This window comes from Macrobrachium rosenbergii, chromosome 18 (genome assembly GCF_040412425.1).
Source record: "Macrobrachium rosenbergii isolate ZJJX-2024 chromosome 18, ASM4041242v1, whole genome shotgun sequence".
Lineage (NCBI taxonomy): Eukaryota > Metazoa > Arthropoda > Malacostraca > Decapoda > Palaemonidae > Macrobrachium > Macrobrachium rosenbergii.
This window is the reverse complement of record NC_089758.1, coordinates 17,856,734-17,884,233: the sequence shown is the minus strand read 5'-3', so window position 1 is coordinate 17,884,233 and position 27,500 is coordinate 17,856,734. Positions and strand designations below refer to the sequence as shown.

Genomic DNA, 27,500 nt, shown 5'->3' with positions numbered 1-27,500 from the left:
AATAATAATAATAATATGAAGGTAAGAGACCCTCTTTCAAGGATGTTTTGTTAAAGAGGATGGCAGCATCAGTGGAATTGATTTTATATATGGTCTTCTCAATTCTTCTTATTATTTTCTTCTCGTCAGGGCTGATACTTGCTAATAACTGGCCGATGTTCATAGTCTGGATAAGGAATTGGCTCCTTGAATTATTAATTTTTATTGCATAAAAGAAATGGAAGTTAAAAGGGGGCGTTTAATCGCCGTAGAGTTTCTGGAAATCAGGATTTGTTGTATTCTCGTGCAGAATCTTCGTCGTTGTTCTAAGGGCTTAGCGGAATTCCAACGTTTCCAACCGTTGGAATTCTGCCTGATGACCCCATTCCAACCAGAACAAGCCCACCCTTCCTTGAGAATGAAGCGAAGATACTGTTGGAAACGTTGGAATTCCGCTACGCCCTTAGAACAATGACGAAGATTCTGCACGAGATTGCAACAAATCCTGATTTCCAGAAACTCTACGGCGATCAAACGCCCATTTTTAGCTTCCATTTCTTTTATGCCATAAAAATTAATAATTCAAGAAACCAATTCCTTATCCAGACTATGAACATCGGCCAGTTATTAGCAAATATCAGCCCTGACGAGAATGAAATAATAAGAAGAATTGAGAAGACCATATATAAAATCAATTCCACTGATGCTGCCATCCTAACACAATAATAATAACAATAATGATAATTTTGAGTAGAAGACACTCTTTTAAGCTGCATGAGCTGCATTCAGCTCATATAGAATTTTTTCTATCTTTATGGAACATGCCTTTTCAGGATTGCTAAATTCTGCCAGTAACTGGCCGATGTTCACCATTCTTGGGGGTGAAAAATAATGGCAAATTGGGGTAATTTTATAGGGAAGACTACACTAACAGTTACAGAGTAACGACGCCGGTAACTGAAATATGGCATTTATTTTCCGTAGAGTGTTTTTCTTCTTCAGGTTAAAGTCGCCGTTGTTATCGTTCTAGGCCACGTTCCTCTCAGGCTCTACTGAGCATGTTGACGCCGAGGACTAGAGTAGATTGTCTGTCATGATCGTTGGTTCGTCCGTTTTCGATTAAGCCAACCTTGTGCTGGCACGGGCTCTTGGTCCTCGGCAGCATTTAGCTCATAATATAGCTCGGCTGAGAATAAGTGTGATGTCCGTTCATGCATGCGAAATAAACAAAACAATAGACATGTCTTACTACGAGGAAGACGTTATTTCCCCAAAGTATAAGTCGGATATTGAGCCCTAATACCTTCCATACTAATCGACTAGGTTAGGTTCCAGTGACTGGCTTGCTGGCCTAAGCGAAAATTGGCGTTATTTAAATTTTATGGAATAGCCTACGACTAAGTTATAGATTTTACTTGAGATACCCTTATTTTTAGTTTAGTGCATCCTTTATGAAATGAAATTGTTTTCGCAATATTTCATATAGTCTGCAATGCAGTAAAGGTCGTTTAAACTCTGTAACATATATAATAGCGAAATGCCTACCATTCAAGTCTAAGCTAACTTAGCCTGGCTTTGCAATTGTCGCACTAGATATGTCAAGAACGCACATTTGTGTACTTCAGTTTACCATGAGTTCAGTTGTAAACTATTTAGGATCCATTAATTTTTTAGGGGGAACTGGTAGGGTTATCACCAAATTACAATCACAGTTTCTATTCAGGTGTCATTTTTGTTTACCAGACTCCATTTTTGTTTCAGAAAAGGAAAGTGCTAAACTTGTACAACTAAGACCGTTAGTATAAAGACAAAAGTGTTAAATTTATCTCAGATCATTTAGCTGTCATCATGTAAAACGCGTCGATTGGCTGCTCATATAACAGATGATTTTACCTTCAAATAGACACCAATTCATGCTGTTGGAAACCGTAAGGTCAACATAATCCCTATATTCTTCTTGATCAGATCCATTATTACCTTAATGCATGGAGACATTACCTTATTATCATACAAAACCCCTGTCGAAAAAAAGAGTCTGAGAAGAGGGCGTCCAACCCTTAATCACATATTAATTACTCCCCAATTACAATCTAATTATACTTCAGTTGCGGTCTTTCATTAGTCTCTTCGACTCAAGTTCCGTAATTAAAGCTGCCTTCGGATCGCCTGAAAAAGACACGAAGAAGAAGAAGAAGAAGAAGAAGAAGAAGAAGAAGAAGAAGAAGAAGAAGAAGAAGAAGAAGAAGAAGAAGAAGAAGAAGAGGAAAGAGAGGAAGAAGAGATCAAGCTGGCTCTGATTCCTGGATCTGGAAAACGAAAAGTAAATATTGGAAGAGAACTTTCCTATCCCATGCGAATTTCAATTAAGTTCTTCTTACATCAAGGCACAAGACCGTCTCCAACTTTACAAAAGGATTTTGATTCGCTTTGCGCCTCTTGTGAGAGTCTGTTGTCGTCTTTACTTTAAGCCAAGTGTTATATAAATGTGTATGTATGTATGTATATATATATATATATATATATATATATATATATATATATATATATATATATATATATATATATATATATATATATATATATATATATATCTCAAATTGCATAACACACAAACACACTCATATATACATATATATATATATATATATATATATATATATATATATATATATATATATATATATATATATATATATAAATATAAAATATACTTAATGTATATATACTGTTTAGAAAGGGAAGTGCCCAGTGTAAATAGGAAATGAGCAACAGAATTAACTTCATAAATTTAAAAAAAAAAACGGTTAAACTGTGGAGCAGGACTCGTGTGAGTCTGCTTAACATGAAAGCATTCCTACGTAGTTTTAACTTATGAAGTTTAAATTACTCTTCTACTTAATGAGGAAGATCATTCCATCTTTTAGTCATGGCTGGATCAAAATTTATCTACTATTACTTGGTGAATTGCACTGACTGGGAAGATTTGAATGCAAGTGTGCAGAGGATGGACAGAACTATGAAAAAGTTTATACATATATATATACTGTATATATATATATATATATATATATATATATATATATATATATATATATATATATATATATATATATATATATATATATATATATATATATATATATACATGTGTGTGTGTGCGTGTGCGCGTGTGTGTGTGTATATATATACATACGTACATTCATATTCGTGCATGTATGCGTACTTTAGGTAAGGCTCTAATTCCACAAATAGGTACTTGTTAAAAGTGTTAAGCCCCGATTTCTTCACCTTTGCTATGCTTCCCCCTCTTCACGTAAATTCAGATGTAAATTTCTTTGGTAGTTCTGTTTGCCACTTAATATATTATCTACTGAAATATCTGATTTATTTTTAGGTATTCTGGGAGTTTTAGTTATCATTGAGATTTACGATAAAGAAAGAAGCAAGCAAGACTAATGAAGTAAAGTATCCATTACTCTCTCTCTCTTTCAGGAGGTGGCGACAAAAGAGGTGAGATCCTACGGATGAAGTTGCAAGACAGGTATATCCCATCTCCCTTGATGCAGTACAATAGGTGACAAAGAAACAACAACCTTCCACCCCAACCCAATGCCCAAGTCTTACGGTACCGTCTTGTGGGGAACCTGAAGTGATAAACTCCGTTTTCATATGTCCCTTCGCCCATGAGATGTCCATTTATATGAAAGTTCTTAGATAAGGTAAGTATATTAACTCTCCTGTAGGGTTCTCAGTTATTAAAAAATGACACTTGTAAAGGTTCTATGTATTTTATTCATCAGTTTATTTATTTACTTAATAAATAAACGAATACTTGAATTATTATTTTAAGGTTTGGGCAAACGATGCGATTATTACATCGTACCGAGACTAAAGAAATTATTGTTTATTGTAGTTATTCATCTACGTTCCATACCACGCACAATTACCAGTGAATCGTTTCCTTTTTTATGGCCAATCTGATCTCAGCCCCGTGATCAAACAGTATCAGTATTCATCCTGAAAGAAAATAACACTGACAATCCCACACAGATAGGATGATGATTGACGGCGATAATTTTTCGAGAATGCGTACACCTATTCGTATTCATTTAAAAATCTTCTAATGCAAATAACCGTAGAATAATATGTAAACAGAGAACATGGGATCATGTCCTTTTTCACAGAAACACGAAGCCTGATAATAACTGCGTCAGACATTTTCCTGCACTTATATAAATATCTTGACCAACAAAGGTTCCTGACCTCAGATATCAGGTATCATTACTTCCGGTCACGCGATGGCTGCAGTGGTTAGGTTCCTCGTATCTCTTCTGAGGAAGTCCAGGTATAAACAGAGGTAGGCGCAAAGGCCTTGTGGTTTATCGAAGAATCGTATTTCGTAAATTAGTCTAAAAATGTGAGCGCTGCGGTGTATAATTTTACCTCATTTTTATATAAGTTATTTGTCTGATGTTTTCCTGCTTTGTTGTTCTACGCAGTGTTGTGGTTCTTTGTTTTGACTTGTATATTAGATAACATGTACACCAAAAATTATCGCTGACTGCAGGATAAACACTTACTGGAAAGAGTTACTGCTATCGACAGATATCCGGTTAATAATTCTCATATTGTGTAGGGGTTTTTGACTGTATTCACTGGGCACTGGCACCTAGTTGTCAGGGTGAGATTTGTGTATTATTAAAAAAGAGACCCAGCAAACAAAAATTTTAGTTCTGTCAATGTGTCGTGTCCAGATGAATACTAGAATGAGCAATGCGAATTAGCTCCATCTTTCATTGATGTGGTGCTAGAATCTGGTCATAACATGGGCATTTATTCTCTCTCTCTCTCTCTCTCTCTCTCTCTCTCTCTCTCTCTCTCTCTCTCTCTCTCTCTCTCTCTCTCTCTCTCTCCCTCTCTCTCTCTCTCTCTGGTATTTTATACACACGTGCCAACACGCACGCTCGAGCAGATGATATATATATATATATATATATATATATATATATATATATATATATATATATATATATATATATATATATATATATATATATATATATATATATATATATATATATATATATATGTGTGTGTGTGTGTGTGTGTGTGTGTGTGTCTGTGTGTGTGCATTGTATATGTCTGCAAACTAATAATTAGGTCAACATATGCTTACAGGAAAATGACAATATTGTTGTACAGGCTATGTTGACAAGTGATTGTGATTTTATTTTCAACCTATTTTTCCTTTGTAACATTTTCAATTGTAAGTAGTGCCATTGTTTTCTCGTTTATGTGATGCCATCTTTCTTGTTCTCTTACCTTGAAATAAGTATGGACTGAAAAATTCATAGCACCAATAAAAACATTTGTGAATAAAGCTTCTCTTTTTAGCAGTACGGCATCAGAACTAAGCCAGGGCTTTGTTTTATCTCCCCGTTCGCTTCCATTTTCTCTCGAAATCTTTTGATTCTTATATATTTTCCTTGATTAAAGTATACATTTTACTTTTACTTCCATTTAGCCCTTTGTTTCATCCTTGTCCTGTGTAGTTCAGTTTCTGTTTTTCATTGCTGCCTCCTATCCAGTTTTGCTTAAATTCTACTGTTTTTCTTTCATTTTTCTTATTTTTTATCGCTACGGTATGCAATAGTCATCATATGTTATAGGTCACTTCACTTGATAGTTTCTTCTGATTACCACCATACATATAACCAGAAAAAAAATGTCATTTCATAAATCGCCTATCGACTTTTTCCTATCAAAGAAATTAAATTTCATTAACTTTTTTTTTGCTTCTATAGTCAATATTCTGCGCAAAAAAGTATGTAATTTGTATTAACCTTAATTTCTCATTATTCAGTTTATTTGAATGCAATAAAGAGAACGAGATGCTTATCATACATGAGAAATGGAAAGGCAAAACATTTAACAACGTTACTTTAATTGTAACTGAAGCAGCGAGGTAGTTTCCATGGAAATTGTGTGTTACCAGTTGGGCCAAGGATTCTTGAATGGGGAAAGTCTAGTAAAACTCTATGTATGTCTTCACTAAATTTATCTTCATGAAATACCATTTCTTAGTAGACTCCTATTTTATAAGATAATATGTATTCTTAAATAGATGATGGAAAGATATGACGCGAAAATTAAAAAAAAAATCTTAATATTTTTAAGGAAACGTTACTGTCTCACTGGCAACAACACACGCCACAACGTAAGAACAGGCAAACTGGTGAATCCGCTTAGAAAAAATGCATAGTTGATAACCCACAGGCAAAAATTTTTCTGATGTTCTTCCTCCAGAAAGTTATTCTGGTATTTAATAAGATGATTTGCCAAATAGAACACGAAACAATTAAATGGCTTTGAAATAATGGAGTTTAGAATCTATAAGTAAGTGACATACGGCAACTAAATCGTAACAAAGACATCAACCAATCAATGCAAAGGTCACTGACGTCATCATCACCCATCGGGTTTCTCTTTCTGTATGCTGTGCTGTTTGGTTAACTCTGGAAATTACGGCTATAAAAGTTTCGCGAACCTAGATACCCGAATACTCTGTGTTTATATAATGTAAGCAGTATTATCAAAATATACAGTAAAGAATAAAAGTCTAAAAAAAGATAATGTATATTTCTTTAATGTCATCATCATAGTGTTTCATATGGTTGTGAAAAGGGGACAAATATGAAGGCAGAATTCTGTTAAAAAAAGAGGCTGTTATTCTGTTCACTCGTCAAGGATATTGCCAGTGAAATGGTAAGATAAAAAGATTTGGCTCGTCTTTCTCTTCCTCTCCTTCCTACCTCTAACATACGAGCTTTTGTGGATTTCACTGTTTCATTTTAATCATTATATATATATATATATATATATATATATATATATATATATATATATATATATATATATATATATATATACATATATACATATACACATACACACATATATATATATTCATATATATATATATATATATATATATATATATATATATATATATATATATATATATATATATATATATATATATATATATATATATAAAGTGTGTATGAATGAATTATGCTTAAACAGGGAGAGGAAGACGAGCCTTGTTTACTACTGACATGAGAACCGCTTTTATATGTTGCCATTCTTCACTTGCAAATAGATATTAACACAGTTTTACAAAAAATGTATATACAAAAAATATACCTTCAGATGCTTCATTTAACGATTCATTTAACTTAAAGAAGAAAGAACAGCAACGAATACTTGACATCCAGATGAAAAAGATTAAATTTTCCTTCTGGTGAAGAGTGACCAGTTACTCTTGTTATTCTTTTTTTAAAGTGTTATGCATCATTGCCAGTCAATAACGAAACATTCCTAAAGAAATAACAATTTGCTTTGAAAGTGCCATCTTTTTCACGTCCATAACTATTTTGATGGTAGACATTCAGTATGACTTCGGATTCTGTGAAGAATTCAGGTTTAATAACTAGAAATATGCTTAGAAATAAATAGGTTTTCTGCTGAATATCCTTATTCTCTTAGTCAATAACATCTGTCTCCATGGCAACAGGCCGGTTCCTTTCATTCATAAATAGCAAGGCATTTAAATTTACGGGATAGTCAACGAACAAGAGCACGTACCAGCATATGTCTGGCTTCATCTTAAATAATATATAAAACGTCTTAGTCCCATGTCATATTTTTGATAAGTGGTTTGAGGTTATTTATGGATAATCAAGTGAAATATAATTATATTTTTCACTCTAGTGAAAAGTATATATTTGTTTTAGAATTATCACACATATCACAAATAAATAATCAGCCCACATATCTCAAATTAATTATTAAGAATTTATGATAATAAAAATATCACACGTAAAGAAAATACAGCCAAAAAGTTAGCTTGAGTACTGGAGAGGGCTATAAATTAAGAGACAAACTAATTATGTTCACTTATCTTATGGAAAGAAGGCATCAGTATAAAGCAATGAATTTACCTAAGAAATGTTTTTCAAAGATACTTCATTTTGTCTCGAGATCGATGTTAGGTTTTGAAAAGTTTCTTCACTCTTTCATTTTCTAGCTCCTTTCTCGCATAACTTTAAAGCAGTAGTTTTGTTAGAATCTGTTTATTATCCCTCGTCCTCTGATAAATTGACATCTTTGTCTCCTATCGATGAGATTTTGAGGATATTAACAGTCTGTACATCATAATAAAAAGACGTATTTGCTTCGCCTCGGCATTTTACTTGTAAAGATATTGCATTTGATTAAGAATAACTGATTACAGTCCAAAAAGATATCACGACAAAGACATGAGCGTCAAACGTTATTCAAATGTCGAAATATTTATGAATGAAATAAAACGGTCCGTTGCCATGGAGACGGCTGTTATTTGCCAATCAGCCAAGGATATTCAAATGAAAATCTGTTGATTTCTAATGCAATTTCTTGTTATTAACCTTAAATTCTTCACAGAATCCCAACCTATACGAAAAGATTTACACTCAAATACGTTAAGGAAACGAAAAAGACCAAGCTTTCAAAAACTGTTATTGTTTAGAGATATTTTCGTTACTGATTGGCAGTGATTCATAATACATTAAAAAGACTAAGTGGTCACTCGTCACGAACAAGAAACATTAATTTAATCATTTTCTTCCGGACAAGTATTCATTGCTGTCCTTTCTTCCACAAATTAAATGAATAGTTTATTGAAAGATCGCAAGACATGAAATTGAAATATCTATGTACGTTTTTCTTTAAAAATAGGTTTCATACAAATTTATAAGTGAACAGTGGCAACAAACGAAGTCGATTCTCGTGTCAATAGTAAACATTGATATCCACCAATCAGCGTAGAGGTTGATGATGATATCGACAGCCAATGAAAGCGCTGAAAGTTTCCCGCTTAAACTGCAGTACATTAAGAAGTTTCCTCTGACTTATGCTATGCTGTTTGAAATGCTTTCCAGAAATTAAGAATTCCGGACTAAGTTTTTGGTTTTTGGTATTTTTTTGTTCTTTCTGCCCGGAAATTATTTACACAACACATATGGTTGTTTCTTAGTATAATCTGAATTATCATCTCATATTCAAGTTAAATAGTTACTTGAATACTTTTAATTGGTATATCAGACGAAGAATGCCTGGCGTTTTGAAAGCTCAGTTTTGCTTCCTTTAATTAGTATGTCAAGTCATTTTTGGCAACTGATTGCTATGCAGTTCTCTCATCACATATAAGAAAGTCATCAACATACTTAAAAGTCAAATAATTTACTTGAGAAATATAATGTAAATATGCTTGATTTTCTCCCGAGATAGATGTGATAACAAGAATCTTGTGTGTTCGGATTTGAAAGGTTTTATTTCCTCATTATTTTTGTGGCTTCCCTCTCGTATAACTTTAAGTCAATACTTTCGTTACAACCTGCTTATTAACCTTGGCTGCTCAAATTGTTATCTGTCTCTCCCTTTCATGGTATTTTATGAAAAATAATAGTAATCTTACACTATAATTTATAAGTGTATACGTATCGCCACAGTATTTAACCTAAAAATATAGCTCATTTGATTATGAATGAATAAAGTCAAGACAAGTATCATATAAGAGGCATGGGTATAAAACGCTACATAAACGTCGTAGTATTTAAAGTTCGTAGGACCTTTTTGGTAAGACTAGGACCTTTTGGTCAAAATAGGAACCTTGCGGGGCAAACTAGGACCTTTTTGGTAAGACTAGGACCTTTTTGGTAAGCCAAAGACCTTTTTGGCCCAAATTAGAAACTTATTGGGGGTAAACTGCTACCTTTCTGGTCAACATGGGAACTTTGTAGGGCAAACTAGTACCATTTTAGTAAGACCATGACATTTTTGGTCAAAATAAAAACTTTGTGGGGCAAGCTAGGACCTTTTTGGTAAAATAGGAACTTTGTGGGGCAAACTAGATCCTTTTTGGTAAGACTAGGACCTTTTTGGTCAAAATAGGAACTTTGTAGGGCAAACTAGGTCCTTTTTCCTAAGACTAGGACCTTTTTGGTAAACTAGGAACTTTGTTTGGCAAACTAGGACCTTTTACGTAAGACTAGGACCTTTTTGGTCAAAATAGGAAATTTGTGGGGCAAACTAGGTCTTTTTTCCTAAGACTAGGACTTTTTTGGTCAAAATAGGAACTTTGCGTGGCAAACTAGGTCCTTTTTGGTAAGAATGCAACCTCTTTTGGTCAAAATAGGAACTTTGTTGGGCAAACTAGGACCTTTTTGGTAAGAGTAGGACCCCTCTCGTCAAAATAGGAACTTTGAGGGGCAAACTAGGACCTTTTTGGTAAGATTATGACCATTTTGGTCAAAATAAGAACTTTGTTGAGCAAACTAGGGCCTTTTTGGTAAGATTAGGACCTATTTGGTCAAATAGGAACTTTGTGGGGCAAACTAGGACCTTTTTGGTAAGACTAGGAACTTTTTGGTCAAAATAGGAACTTTTTTGGCAAACTAGGACCTTCGGAAATTCAACTATTTTGGACAAAGTTTTATTTATCATACATAAATAGTTTTTTCTTAATATGATTTGATTGATTTTATGATATTTATATGTTACTTTAAAAACGCCTGGTGTTTTGAAGGCCCAGTTTTTTTTCTCTGGCATTATTTGATAAATAAGTCAGTTCATTATTAGCTCGTTTGTAAAATAACAAAAAGTCCAGAATTCTTTGCTTTACCCATTGCATATCCTTCTCAGCATCACTTTATTTGCTATATGTCGTAGCTTTTTCCTCCTTAATTTATTCGTTAGATTTCTTCAATTATACCCTCTTGGGGGTTAGTGCATTTCCATTTTCAAAGGGGAATCATAAAGAATTTCGAAAGATGTCTGTTTAGCTTTATTTTTAAGTTTATTTGCTCAAATACATAACTGTGGATGTGTTTCTTTGTCTCTTCATTTTTAACTCATGCTACTATGAGCATATTTTAAATGTAGATTTTACTGAAGGGTGTTTGCGGGTGTCTCTTTTGCAGCTATTTTTCAGCCTTTTTCTTTACCTCCAATTCCTCTTCCTTTCTTCAGTTTTACTGCTCAACGTCTCTGACTGTTACTCCTTAGTTCAGTTGCAGGGTTTTCTCCCAGTTCAACCTTTAGGTCCTTGTACTTCATCTTCTGTTTTCTGGATCGCTTAATCTGCTGTCCAACCGCTGCAACTCCCTCTTTTCACTGCCCTCAGCGCTGCATGGTCGAAAGTTCCCCAGTGCTTGGGTTATTAGCCTAAGCTTCATAAAATCAAATTAATCTTCAGTTATGCCTATTTTTGTTCCATATTACAATGATTTTGCACATTTGAGCGTTGGACAGAGTTCGCCTGAGTACAATTACATAACTGCAGAGGCAGTGTTAGCAAAAATCGCCACAAGCTTCACATTCTTAGTAAATGTGTTCGTGGAGACAGTCGCCATGGAGACAAGCTGTTTACTAGTCAACTAAGGATCTTCGAGTTAGGTGTTCAAATGAAAGTCTATTGAAACTTCGAAAATTTTTATTGAGAAAGAAATGCAAGAAAGCACGCGATCAAAGTGCAAAGAGCATGTTATGGGTGCGATTTTGAGGACAATAACATTACATTTCTGATAATTGTTCGTCAATTATAAAGAAAGAAACTCGGCATATATCTTAAGAGATCTAAACAGACTTCATGTCACACCTCATGTAGACAAATATTTAATTACTTGCACACAGACAAATAGACTTTTAACAACTTTATTCTCCTTTAAGCACAGTAACAAATATTTTGCTCGTGTAAAACGTGTTTTAAAATGTATATGTAATTCACTTATGGTAAAGACATCGTGGCGTTGTTTGTGATTGTAACGAACGGCGGCACCCACCAATCAGTGCTGAGATTGGCTACATCATTGAAAACCAATGAAAGGACAGGAAATTTCCAGCTAAATTGCCTAGTACCTGGGTGGGTTCCTCTGGTTTATGTAGTGCCGTTTAGAAAGTTCTCAAAACGTCGGCTCAAAATGTCAGTTTTTTTTTAACCTTCAAAGGGGCTCTAATGGGATTTTTTTACGGAATGGCTACAGAAAATAAAGAAACATCAGAGCGGAAAAAACTTATGTTTTCTCTGGTTTTTACTTTTTTTATGTGAATGAATAAAAAAACAGTTCCACAATTTTATTTTCTTCGTAAAAAACGAATTTTTGCAACCATCGTTAATTTGGTCCAGGAATCTCAAACGCCTTTACAGCTACTGTACTGTTGATAATAAAAACTTTTCCTAATAACTGTCCGAATTTAGATAACAAAATCTCTTGTTTTCCTTAAGATATAGGCCGAGTTTCTTTCTTTATAATTGAGGAATTTAATTAGCTTATTAGGCATTATATAAGATCATAGTTGCCCGCGGTCATTGATGTACTTTTTAAGCGAGGATGGCTTCAGATACAAGACAATCGGCCGTAACTCCAATATTCAGTTTACTTGTCACATACTCTTTTCACGTTACATGAATATACGGGAATTCTCTCTGTCTCTCTGTCTGTGTGTCTCTCAATCCCTATGCAAACAGACGGTAACTGTAAAAGGGAAACTGAAACCCTAAATAAATTCCTATCTCGACAAGCCTAACCCAAAAATAGATACCTTTTCCAAATAAGAGCTTTTATGATCTGCCTTTTTCTCCTCTATCCTTTTATCCCCCTTTTTTTTTATCCTCGTGGTTCCAAGGATCCTTCTCTCCGGCCTGCCAATTTTCCCACAAATTTCAAATCAATCAGTTTTCAGCCACCTGAGCAACCGAGGAGAGTTTTTATTTTTATTTTTTCGTTTTTTTGGCAAGCAATTGATTGCACCCATTACGGCTTGGGCATACCACTGCTGCAGCTCCACATTTGGGATAATGACGTCCTTTAATTCGATGAAAATTGTAAATGTATGAGTTACATTTATTTGCAGATATGTTTTTTTACAGAAAGGTGTCTCTGTTATGGTACGCCAGTGAACAGAAAGCGTGCCATGTAGGCTGTGTATGTATATATATATATATATATATATATATATATATATATATATATATATATATATATATATATATATATATATATATATATATATATATATATATATATATATATACATACATACATACATACATACATACAGTATATAGTTTTCCTATAGGGATGACTCCTGAATGGGCTATTATTCATGAATATAATTATATATGCGAGTGCGTGTGACCGTTTGTATAACTTCAACGATTTATATTCACATTCATTTGTCGAATAATAATCTGCATTGATTTCCGTATGCTGCAACATTTTCGAAAATTCCTATCTCGATGAATTTGTACCCTTCATTGAGGAGAGATAAAGTCACCCTCGCCACCTATGGAAGTCCTTCGCGCTCTGGAAAAATAACATATTATTATTTGCCTAAGAAATATAGAACATAAACAATGACAAATGATCAAAACATTCACTAATATTCACTTATCCACTTATGAATTATCACAACTATAATCATTAGTTATATAGTAACATTTATTATCACGGGTAAATTAGTCAGACTATACACCATCTAATACACTTACCTAAGGTACTTCCTCACTTCCTTCCATTAATTTGAAAAAAGCAAGCGTGACAAACATTGGGATTAAAGTTATAGTAATCATCTTTTATTTGTTGATCACTGATACGTGATAATCCATTAATCTGAAAAAAGCAAGCCTGACAAATATTAGGATTAAAGCTATAGTAACCATCTTTTATTTGTTGATCACTGATACGTGATAATTTCTAAAGGAATTCTAATTGAATCAGTTTTCTTGCAAAAATAAACAAATAAGAATTTTGAATATACAGTTATAGTGAGAGAGAGAGAGAGAGAGAGAGAGAGAGAGAGAGAGAGAGAGAGAGAGAGAGAGAGAGAGATAGATAGCTCATTAACTGTTCATGTAACATAACCATAGACAAGGGAATTATGAAAAATGCACAATCACAAACTACAAGTTCTTTTCGTGCTAACAATATTTATTGTGTGTATGTAATTGTTATTTTTTGCAGTTCATTTTCAACAAAACGAATATTGAGCATTGCAGAGGTTCAATGACCGTCAAGATTTATCTTGACAATAGGAAGCCTGACAAACAATGGTCATACTTCCAAGACTAATGAAATTACCTCCTAAATTCCACTGTGAGATAAATTCTGCAGCATTCTAAAAATCTCGGCGAAAGGTAAAATATGTCAATTAAACGAGAGAGAGAGAGAGAGAGAGAGAGAGAGAGAGAGAGAGAGAGAGAGAGAGAGAGAGAGAGAGAGAGAGAGAGAGTATGTGTTCATACTTTCATTTGCCAACGCTGCCATCTAAATCAGCTCTATTTTGATACTCTAACATATTATCCTAAGAGAGAGAGAGAGAGAGAGAGAGAGAGAGAGAGAGAGAGAGAGAGAGAGAGAGAGAGAGAGAGATTATGTATTCATACTTTCACTTGACAACACTGCCATCTAAATCAGCGGTATTTTGAGACACTAACATATTATCCTGAGAGAGAGAGAGAGAGAGAGAGAGAGAGAGAGAGAGAGAGAGAGAGAGAGAGAGAGAGAGAGAGAGAGAGGATAGTTTATTATTTTACAAAACTAAATTCTATTATAATTGATAATACTTACAACATTAGTACATTATTATGAAACAAGCCGAAGAAATATGGCCCAAGAGAAAATGAGAATATTGCAAAGACGGCAAAAGCCAAGTATCATTTGTATAAGAAAGAAAACAATGGGAAATGAGTCTTTATAAATAATAAAGTAACAAATAAATTGGTGCTATTACGTGAAAACTGCACTTAATAATCTGCGTAAAGAATTGGGATCAAGTGGCGTTCAGCATAAACCACGGGAAGATTATATCTGAAAGTGTTTTATGCGAAAATCACTTTTACTTTGGAGCGTTTATTTAAAGTAATTTTTACTTGAGTTTTTAAAGAAAATTATTTACATTTTAAATTTGTATTAGATGAGTTTTAAAAGTCACATACGATGATAGAACTTTAAAATTCAAATAAAATGTAATATGTTGAGTTCGGAATAGAGTTATAAGAATAAAGAATAGAGTAAATAAATATACAATATTAAATAAAATAATTGCACATTATTAAAGACAGAAAATCTATAAATGCATACAAACAAAGGAAATTTAAAAAGGCAGAAGAGAATGTAGAATAACAAAATTAATCAGTAAATGAAAAATAAAAACGAAAGGCGAAGTTAGTAACTAAACATTTGATAAGATAAATGCAAGAACAAATATACTATGTTCCAAGCAGGACCGTGGTTCGCATCTGTGTGCTTTAAGACAATCAAAACTCGCTTTACAAATCCGGGAAACTTGGCTTCGATTAAGGACACTGGAGTATTTCAGACGCGACACGTTTGATTTTGCGTGAAGTTTGATTCCGATTAATTCTCAAAATTGTGTCCATATTCATTATGAAATGAAGTGAAAGGTTAAAAAAATGGTTCAGAAGCGTTTTCGCCGATTTCTAGACCAATCTAATATAACCTTTATATTGGTTCGCAATGATATTTGAGTTTCATTTAAAGGTAAAAATTTTCTGTAAGGTTTTTCATAATGGTAGTGATTTTTTTTATTGTAAAACATTTTTTGTGCTTTTATTAATCTACTACTTAATTATATTATTTTTTGCTCTTTTCGGTATTTACGTTCATCTGAAGACAGATAGAATAAACATTCTTAAACATACCATCGGTTATCCCTCAGCGCTTAACCTGGACCGACAACCTGACCAATAGAAAATATCTGGGGCCTTTAGCGAAGATATTTTTTCCAGCATTTATCAGTTTCGATCACCCTTTGAAGTAGCTGTTGACTGTGGTTTTATGGGTTTCAGAGCAAGCAATTCAATGCCAAATACTGTGTAAACATCCCAGACTTCCGATGAAAACATCAGCCACTAACACGCCAATTTCATACACGTTTACCACTGAATACCGAAATTCATCATCCAACGAAATGTATAACTATACGTATGTATAAATCTTGGGACTGGATCTAAGGATAAAAATAGCAGGATCCTCTGTGCTAAAGATAGAAAAAAAAACTTCATTCTTACCTAGACCTTCTTCCCTCAGGAACTGGCATAAGGTCAAGTCATTCATAATTGGGGCTGCAGCCATTCGGGAGCTAAACCACCTTGGAGGTCTGTTAATGTCTCCATTCGTTAGGATCTGAATACAATTCTTATCAAGGGAAAAAACACAGCAATCTACAAAGAAGTAATTGTTGGAGGTCAGTGTATGGTGGCGGGGGGAGATGAACCGTGAAATGAGGGAGGGGAAGGGGGGAGGGGGATGGGAGGGATTTGTTGGAGGTGAAGTTGATGGAGGAGGAGGGGTGGGCCATGAATTGCGTGACGTAAGTCGGCTACCTTCGTTGTAATCAGGCCTTATGGAGGTGATTTACAGGTTCTCCTGCGCATGAAATATTGCAGCTTCTCCGGGGAGAAAATGTTTTCCCTCCAGCGACTCTCAGATGTCTTTTATTTTCTCAAAGTAAAGTTTGGGACTTCATAATCTAATGGATAATTTTCTTAACTGAGAGAGCGGGATTTCCTTTCTCTTTTATGTAGCCAAATTCTAAAATGTCCCCAATTCGAAATAACATGTAAGAAGGTTTATAATATAATTGAGTATAAATGATTGTTTTCTAAGAAAGCAAGATTTCCTTTCTCTTTTATGAGGCCAAATTCTAAAATGTCCCGTATTCGAAGTACTGTTTAGAAGAATTGTAATATACCATTTTTAAAGGAAAAGTTTTCTTATTTTGTCAAAAGAGTGAGGTTCAGTTTATTTTCAACCCGAAATGGCTATTGAGCAACTATTAACAAATCATAATTTTTTTAAAAGAAAATACATTCACCTAAGCATAATGTATAGAGTTCCCAGATGACTGAGTTACATAAGGTCGAGGCCTTGTTAGTCAAAATGAGCTCAAAAACATTACTGATAATTTAAGATTTATGCTAATTACCGTAATCATCTCGCTGACGTGTAATTTCCCATTGATTAATTCATCAAAGGTTCCTGGTAAATTAGATTATGACAAGTAGCCCCTATTATCTTTACCTCCCATGCGCCATTCGTAATGAGAAACACACATTATGTAATGTAATGTAATTTGCTGTAATGTAATTTGCATAATACGGACGTAGACATGGCATGTATTCTATGACTTTAATTCATTCTCTGGAAAAGAATATAGAAATGACGAGCAGAATACGGTATTATTTTTCAATTACTAATTCGTAAATGAATACTAATTCGTACCCGTGAACCCAAGCATGAAAAATATGCAGAATAAGCGACCCAGTTTATTCTTCAAGCTTTGGAATAATTGTTTGACTGAAGGAAGAATATGTAATGTAATTGCGGAGCCAAAGACCTCTCGCTAACATAGTTGATCACGTCAGGTGTGGTCGTTACAATTCAGTGTGCTTTTTGCAGTAGTATCTACAGATGTTAAGTTCAATAATATATATATATATATATATATATATATATATATATATATATATATATATATATATATATATATATGTGTGTGTGTGTGTGTGTGTGTGTGTATATATATATATATATATATATATATATATATATATATATATATATATATATATATATATATATATATATATATGTGTGTGTGTGTGTGTGTGTGTGTGTGTATATATATATATATATATATATATATATATATATATATATATATATATATATATATATATATATATATATATATATATATATATATATATATATATATATATATATATATATATATATATATATATCTGTGTGTATGTGTATGCACGTATATATGTGTGTGTATTTGTGTGTGTATTGATTAGGAATCATTGTAATGTATCTATACAAGCACAGCTGTAAATTCACCATATGATGATGTCCCCTTTGCTTTCCACTTTTAAGTTCACTATTAAATTAAATTGTGCTAATAATCGTAATGTATTAAGGTTTTGAGCACCAGTTATTCGCACTAAGGCATCTTGTCGTTCTTTTTTTTTGTAGAAATACTAATTTCAGAGTTATTTTTAATTTTTTTCCATAAAAATACGCTTTTCATCTTGATCCTACTCTCTGAATAAATACATCTTATATTGCTTTCAAAAATACTTTCAATATGACATTCGGCATACAGTATTTTTTCTATCTTATTCCTTAAATAAGACTTCCTGTTCTAAATTTGGGTCATAATGAAGATATTTTACATTCCGTGTCTTGCTGAACTAAAACAGAATTAAAAGCAGTGACAGAAATTCGTAGATTAAAAAAAATGAGCATAAAAAAATGACGGCGAAGAATTAATGAAGTTCGCTTTTATTTAAGCACTGGATGAATTTTAGAAGGGTAATCCATCACCTCCAATTATACCCTTCTCGTGTTTTCACGCTAATTAACTTACCAAAGTCCAAAGTGTAACGCAACGGAATTAAGCAGTTTTGACAAGGCGTAATTAAGGAGGTGAAATTCGACGTACATTCCAGATTCATTACTTCGCTCGACACCCGGGCTAGAATTTTCTCATCATCGAATGGTATCATGATCACGCACAATGTCTGCAGCGGAGTTTCCCTTCTAATGTTTCTTTTTCTTTTTGAAGGGGTCTTTTTTTACGACTAATTATGACATTTTCTCTCGAATTTCGTTGGTTTTTTTCTCGATAATTATTGCCCGATTGTAAAATTTTTTCCTGCCATTTTTTTTATCTGTACTTTGTCTCTTTCATGATGTCTGATTGTGAAAAGTCTATTATCTCATTCTTTATGTTTATTTTTGTATCACTCTCTGTAACGTCTAATTTAAAAAATATAATTTAATGCATTCTTTTTTCATTCAACTATATTTTCCCCTTAGATTTTTGACAAGTAGATAACATCAACTCTATGGACCAAAGCAGTTTAACGTTATCTCTACACTAACAAATGCTGTACTTGATTATGGAGCTTAACAGAGCAATGCAAAACACAAATTGCAGGATGCTGACATCAAAATTAAATTTTTTTAATCATTTTATACCACTGCTCTTCCGTCAGGAACTTTCTTCATTCTCTTATATAGTTTTGTCTATATATTAACGCATTTTTCTTAATCTATAATTTTGTTACTTTCCCTGGTGTTCACATAAGCCTAAAAGACTTGTTTTATAACCTTGTTCAATAGAACAAGGTTATAAAGTCGTTCATACAATTAAATTATACTATAGACGAAGACTAAGTAAATGTGAATTGTCAAAAATATTTTTAAAATAAATGCTAAATCTATATCTGTCAGCCCGTCATTTTATCTTCCAGATGTATTTCTACCTGTTTTCAGGCTTTCCCATCTTTCTCAGTAATTATTTAGTTTCTTATATTATTTTTAATTTTAGAGATTCGTTCTTTCATATTTTTTTCTACCTTTCCCTTTTCTCCCAAAGACTTTCTTCCCCCAATCACTTTTTTTTCTTCAAAAAGGGAAACGCTCTCCGTCACCATATCGATGGATCTTTGTTCCCACTTTTCACGCTTCAGCATTCTTTCAGGGCTTTCAAGAAGATTGCAGGAGTCTCTCTCTCTCTCTCTCTCTCTCTCTCTCTCTCTCTCTCTCTCTCTCTCTCTCTCTCTCTCTCTATATATATATATATATATATATATATATATATATATATATATATATATATATATATATATATATATATATATATATATATATATATCAAATATGAGGAGCAAATGTATGTTTCTATAGGCTCCCTTATATTTGATGGAATTCTGTTTTAACAGGAAATATTTCACAGTCATATATATATATATATATATATATATATATATATATATATATATATATATATATATATATATATATACAGTATATATGTATAATACATATGTACATATATGTATACAATATATATATATATATTTATATATATATATTGTATACATATATGCATGTACGGGTTTTTGTCACTCCTACACACGTGACTGTTATCACTTAACCATTGTAATTCCCCTTGGGTATAAGTTATTCCAGCGGTATAGTGAAATGGATATTAAACGATAGTTGTGATTAATATTTGAATATATATATTGTACACACATACTATATATATATATATATATATATATATATATATATATATATATATATATATATATATATATATATATATATATATATCATTTTAACATTAATCCATTTGCCTCTGACAGCAGGTGGCTCCTCCCAAGAAACTTCCAACAACACTAGCTGATTCATACACCTACACAGCTGGCTCATCAACAGGATGTCGAATCTGCACAAACACACACACATCACACTTTACCTTTCACCTCTGTCTTGGACAGATTCTCTCACTTCCCGGAAATGAAAGCCCTCCTTTTCCAGTCATTTTGAAACCCATGTATCCAACCTTTTCTAAGCTTCACTCATATCCTCCACATAACACTTATGTGGAGGATATGAGAGGATACATTCTTTTCACCAACATGTTATCGTCCATTCTTCCTACAGGATTGAACCATCCCAAAATACTCTGATCCAGCCTTTCACCTACACTAACATCTGTACCAGTTCTACAAATTTCCTCATTTCTCACCTTATCGAATCAGTTCTTCTCAGGTTGCTTATAGGCTATTAACTAAATACTTCATCTCAACAGCTTCAACCCTTTTTTCCTGTAATTCGCATTCAACATCCACACTTCACTGCTAACCTTTGCTTCTATGGAAACACATACACACACACACACACACACACACACACACACACACACATATATATATATATATATATATATATATATATATATATATATATATATATATATATATGTATATGTATATGTATATATATATATATATATATATATATATATATATATATATATATATATATATATATATATATATATATATATATATACATATGCACACACACACACAAACATTAAGCTACCAATATCAAATTCACTCAACCTCGGAATAAACACCGAAGGGGAATTCTATATAAGTATAATTAGCGATTCGTCGCCAGTTGGATTCGAACCACCGAGTGAGTGTGTGAGTGTTTGTGTGTGTATGTGCACTCGCGCTTGAATGCTTTACGGAAGGAAACCTCGAGACATTCAATCCTAAAGCGTTTTGATTTCAGTATGCTTTGTCAATGACAAAAAATTAAAAGAACAGTAACAACCACTTGGTAAGGATATTCTATATACTTTGACTTACATCTTTTTGCCCCTGATGTATTATTTATCAGAAATTTATCGTCATATTAAACGCTGATTGTCTTCATCAGCATTCGACATACTTCATGGTTAACGACCGCTGTTAGGAGGGACGATGTTTATGGCGTGCTAAAATTTTCTCTTACGTATGTGTAAAGATACTCCATTTTTTAATTGCTTTACTTTAGATTATCTACTCAAGTCGAGCTGCTAATTACAAAATCTAACCCTAAAAACCTGAATATTAAATAAAATACGCTACAGATGACTGCTTTGGATTAGACAATTCCATATTTCAACGTTTTCATTCAATATAGTTAAGAAACGTCGTTAGTCTTCCGTATCATATAACTCAAAATAAAACTATTTACTCAAAGCTGATTACATATCTTATAAATGTCCGTTAACATTTCTCTAGCAATTATCCTTATTATCAAATTGTACTCTAGTATATCACCGGAAGAAAATGATAAGCAAAGAATATTCCTTAAATACCTCTAATACTTAAATAAAAATATGAGATATATTTTTTCCGTGACATCTAAAACTTTTTCCTAAGCGGAGTTTACAATTTCAGTCCCAAAGAATATCGAGCATACAAGAGATTCCATCATTCTGACCCTCTTCAATTCAGATTTAAATCTCACGGCTGTCGTGAATAAAACTGCTCATTACTTCTATTTATGAGATGGGGAAAAAAATAAGGAATTCTATAGAAGTAAGACGAGCGTGAATGGACTAAGGCTAACGAGTGCTTAATTGGGGCTTTTTCTTTACTTAACGAAGGATGAAATCCATAGTCATTCAGGAATCATACCTGACATTTAATATGATTTTTGGGGGTTGACAGGCAGACAGACAGAGACAGACAGATAGACAGACAGACAGGAAGTTAGGCAGACAGACAGACAGACAAAGACAGGCAAGCAGACGGGAAGTTAGGCAGACAGACAGACAGGAAGTTAAGCAGACAGACAAACAAAGCTAGACAAGTAGACAGGAAGTTAGGCAGACAGACAGAAATGGATAGATAGGCAGACAGGAAGTTTGGCAGACAGACAGACATGGATAGATAGGCAGGCAGGAAGTTAGGCAGACAGACAGACAAAGCTAGACAAGCAGACAGGAAGTTAGGCAGATAGACAAATAGAGACAGACAAACAGGCAGACAGGAAGTTAAGTATACAGACAGACAGACAAAAAATACATTTACTGCAGCTTCAAAAAAATTCAACGCAATGATGTTTGTATTTGGTTTAGAGCGACTTATTTTATCAATATATTTTTTTTTTTGCAACGCCAAGGTCAATAGGATGGGCGGGCCAGTGTCCTCATCCAGGCTCATACATTAACCTAATGTCAAAATTCAAGCACAGCAAAGTGAAGCCAAACCAAGCTTTGGCTGAAAAATTATTTCCCATGTTTTGATTTCTTCTCGTTATTTGACAGATTCGTTTCACTATTTATTGAACAAAGCAGGATTATTCGATTTTTATGATAATTCACATTTCGCTCACTGAGAGCATCGTCTATCGTCCTCTTAACCACATACATTAACCTATTGTCAAAATGCAAGTAGTGCAAAGTGAAGCCAAGTCAAGCTAAACAAACCGAAACAAAGCAAAACGAAGCAACGGTGAAAGGTGGGGGAGAGAAACTTTGTCCGAACGACAGATGGCTGAACAACCAAGTTCCAGTTGCGATGCAGATGATGGATCGTGTTCCCTAAAGGCCTCTCTGTTGCCCCTAACCGAGATATATCTCACTGACGTTCTAGAATGGAAATACAGGGAATGGCAGTTACTAGGAATAGGGAGAAACCAGTGGTGTATCTCCTGGTCTCGTGAATCTATTTCCGACTTATTTAACGCCTGCGTATATCTATTGCCTGAACTAATGACCAGTGTGAATTCATATCGTTACAGTGCCAAAGCATGTATTTGCATTTATTTCTTGCCATTTTATTTAATACAAAAAATGCGAAAGCCCACAGTGCTTGCTGTATTACCAATCTTTCGAGCTGAAGTGAGTTAGTGTTGTGGTTATGGAGGCATGCATGTTTTCATGCAAACGAAATATCCCTGTTGAATACTGGTACACTAATAATTGATGGCCTCACATCCGGGACATTCTGGAAAAGATTCTGTGATGGTTAAAGAACAGTTGAAGTTACAATTCACATAGTCTTTTATAAGTGCAGTTAAGTTGTGATGTTGCAACCTCATATCCCTGTCCTTTCCCTTAACATTAGGGAAGTGTTATGCATTAAACCCACGACGGTAACTCTTGCCACGCCAGTAAATACTCGAACAAATCGTCCCGGCACTAAAGCCACCCGTATGATCCTATTTGTATTTGCAAATATCTAAGGAGTAGATCAACAGCTACATGTAAATAATTATATGTAAATGTCAGTCAAATTTAGCTTGAGAATTAATAAGTTAGCAGTACGAAAGAAGACAGGTCATACATAAACAAGAATTAGAGCGTATCCAGAAAGCTGAGATTATTTCCTGACGTCACCAAACCCGACGCCCTCCTCTTAAATTACATGACTATTTAAAAAGTTCAGGAAGGTTCGTGTTTTCCCTGTTCCTAACTAAACAAAGGGCCAGTAAAAACTGTAAACAAGTGACAAGCTCAGTCAAACAATGGCAGCTACATAACTCGCGTTATGCTTTCAGCCATAAGCAGTCACCGAAGGCTCTCCGAAGAAATTAAATCTGACAGCAGCAGGAAATAATCTGCAAGTGAGAATGAATTACTAAGAGACAAGCGCGTGCGAGCAGAGTAAGTCACGAAACGCTTCTTGAACATTGACTTCCCCGCAGCCCTCACACTCAGGAATGAAATGACTGCTCTCAGACACTCCTTCACTGAACCAGACCTATTAATGTGCATAGTAAGAAGTCTTAAAAAGTCTACGGCTAATCCTCTCACCGCAAGTCTTTGTCCCTAAATTTTAACCAGTTGCATAAGCCCCACTCTTTATATGGTTTGATTAATCTTGGCTATGGAGGAGATGGCTCCACCTAAAATGTGACTGAATTGTCCATGATAACTACCTGGCTCATGGATCTTGTCTGGGCGTGCGCACCAAAGGTGCCTGTGAATTGGCCATTTGCCGAATCAACCAGTGTGTGTGTGGGACCATAAGCAGTGTTGCCCGGCGAAGGTATTATAATCGGTCTAGTGGTTATGCTCACCTAACCAGTGAAACCTCCTGGTTTTGAATCCAGATAGAGCTAGAACGCTTTAGGCAAGTTCCTTGAAGTCGAGTGTACCTTGCTGACTAAAGCAGAGTGACCTATGTACATGGCAGTTAATCCACTGCGAGCTGTCATGACCACTGCAAAAGGACATGAGGCTAGCAACCTCATCCCAAAAATACTTGCTGAGATTCAGTGGGTTATTAACTTTTAGAACCATCCCCTCTGAAGTGTTTGGTGAATACACACAAATATGCATAGATACATATATATGTACGTACATACATACATACATACATATATATGTATATATATGTTTGTATGTATGTATGTATGTATGTATGTATATGTATGTATATATATATATATATATATATATATATATATATATATATATATATATATATATATATATATATATATATATATATATATATTTATACACGGAAGATTTAAAGTGGATAAACAGTAAGAGCAGTTAGGCGCATCCTTAACTGTCCAGTACATTCGTAATATATTTATGGAGTAAGACGATATGTATTTGTTATAACTATATTCATATGTATACAATGGTATAATACATATATATATATATATATATATATATATATATATATATATATATATATATATATATTATATATATGTATACGGTTGTGTACATATAAATATAGTTATAACAAATACATGTAGTGTTACTTTATAAATATATTATGAATATACAGTTAAGAATGCGTTTGACTGCTCTGACTGTTTATCCACGTTGCGTCTCCTCTACTTAAAGGAAAGCAAAGGTCATCAGCATAAGTAGATTATCCAAGAGGGAGGTTGCATCTCCTTTCCCCGCTTTCCAAAATGCCGTAATTACTTTCTCTCAACTTTAGACGTATGCAAATTAGATATTTCCCGTTAGCACCTTCGAAGACCGTACAAGAATTCTTTCGCATGTGCAGTAAAATACCAAGATTAAAGAAGAAAATTATGATTTTTGTTTTCACGTGATACAGAAAAACCAGTTCAATACCAGCCTAGAATGAGATATCTTGCATGAAATTGCTTTTGTGACGCTGAATCGTCACCTATTCTAGACAGTAATGACTTATTCTTAGATCAGAAATCTTATTCTGGAATGCTTATTCATTCACTCCTTTTATTAGCTCTAGGGCCTTCTTGTGACCTATTGTTATTCGCCACGCCATGGTCTTGGATAATTTGAATCCGAATATAAAATTCAAGATTATTTTTTTTTATATTATAGAAAAACTAAACACTATCAAATGAAATTTGCACTGTGAAGTCTTGTATAAAACTGTATAAACAAACATATAAAACTTAGTTTAGTTAATGGTGGTTAGTCAGAGTATCTCAAAATTCTACTCTATTTGCATATATATGCAAATATATATATATATATATATATATATATATATATATATATATATGTGTGTGTGTGTGTGTGTGTGTGTGTGTGTGCGTCTGTATGTGCGTTGCATTGATGAACTGAATCACTGGTTGATGAAGGTTAAAAGGGCCAAAATATTGCGTAGTCAATCGAATTTGTTCTGAGAAATCAAAACCGAAAAATTTTAAATTAATTCATCATCCAGTACCATGATGTTTTTCTTCAGTGTTAAATTCTCTCTCTCTCTCTCTCTCTCTCTCTCTCTCTCTCTCTCTCTCTCTCTCTCTCTCTCTCTCTCTCTCTTCAAACGCCTTCAATAAAAAAGGTTGAATTCACACATTTTATTTTAATGATTTGTATTTCTGTCCATAGACTAAATGTGGTGGAGAACACAGTTCTCATTCATGTTTTTTTCTTGTCTTCCTATGTAACTAATGTGTATCATCTCTCTCTCTCTCTCTCTCTCTCTCTCTCTCTCTCTCTCTCTTGTTGCAATTATTTATAACTGTTTGTAGTTTAGGCAGTCAAAATAACGAGAAGGCGCAGAGTCATTTCTTGCATACTTTATCATATTGCGGACAACCCGTTACCCGACAACAGTATTTCAAGCGAATGGTTACCGATCCGTTTACCGATCCGTTTTCCGGCGTCGTTAAGCATCGGAACGGATGGCATTCCGATACGCCAGTCACAAATGAACGGAATCTCTCTCTCTCTCTCTCTCTCTCTCTCTCTCTCTCTCTCTCTGAGCTTACGGCTGAGAAGGCTATTTACGGCCGTTCGAACAGAATAGTTTACGAGAGAGAGAGAGAGAGAGAGAGAGAGAGAGAGAGAGAGAGAGAGAGAGAGAGTGGTGCCGGTGGCGAGGAAGGAGAAATTTACTTAAGCGTTCTTGCCGGAGTGGGTTTCGATTGCTGGTCTATTAAAAGTGAGTCATTGAAAATCGCTCTCTGCTTATTTCATCGTTTGAGCAGAACGAGGAGCAATTATGCTCGGTGGACGTAATTTGTTTTTCCTCGCAGGTTTCCGTAATTGAAGCGTTTCATCTTGGACGATAATTCCCGCGATGCCAATAGCATTCTAGCGGAGCTGCCTACACACGCTCGACTTCGAGAGGAATTATCTATCTGTATATCTATCTATCTATCTATATATACATATATTTATATATATTATATATATATATATATATATATATATATATATATATATATATATATATATATGTATGTATGTATGTACGTATATATGAATTGGAAGATTATATTTTTTCGCACCTCTTAATAATGATCGCACCTTCAAAATTACAAGTAATGGTTAATGGTAAAGTCAGAATTCTCTCTCTCTCTCTCTCTCTCTCTCTCTCTCTCTCTCTCTCTCTCTCTCTCTCTCTCTCTCTCTACTTAAAACCACCAAAGTGGGGAAATGGCATGTTATTTATAGTGCAATAACAGATGAATGAAAGCTATAATATAAAGTATGTGTTGCGTGTTTGTTCACATTTTCTAACGGGTTTCGTGACTGATATACTTGATAAACGCAAATAGATGTTTTCTTAAAAGGTATATTATAACTCATATCCTCATAAATGTAACTGATTCCCTAAT

General features: G+C 33.8%; 2 protein-coding genes across 6 annotated transcripts in view; both read left to right on the top strand.

Moving 5' to 3' along the window:
• Window positions 1–2,276, top strand: part of LOC136847953 (protein KRI1 homolog) — a 74,672-nt gene extending 72,396 nt beyond the window's left edge. Inside the window, exon 3 of the mRNA XM_067119974.1 lies at window positions 2,085–2,276. Within this exon, the coding sequence (XP_066976075.1) occupies window positions 2,085–2,276 (192 nt within the window). The remainder of the gene's footprint in view (window positions 1–2,084) is intronic.
• The window catches only part of LOC136848164 (beta-1,4-glucuronyltransferase 1-like), a 248,110-nt gene that overhangs the window by 186,165 nt on the left and 34,445 nt on the right, over window positions 1–27,500 (top strand). For all 5 annotated transcript variants that reach the window (XM_067120446.1, XM_067120447.1, XM_067120444.1 and 2 more), the window contains one exon: window positions 3,472–3,698. The gene's annotated coding sequence lies outside the window, so the exon portion shown is untranslated. The remainder of the gene's footprint in view (window positions 1–3,471; window positions 3,699–27,500) is intronic.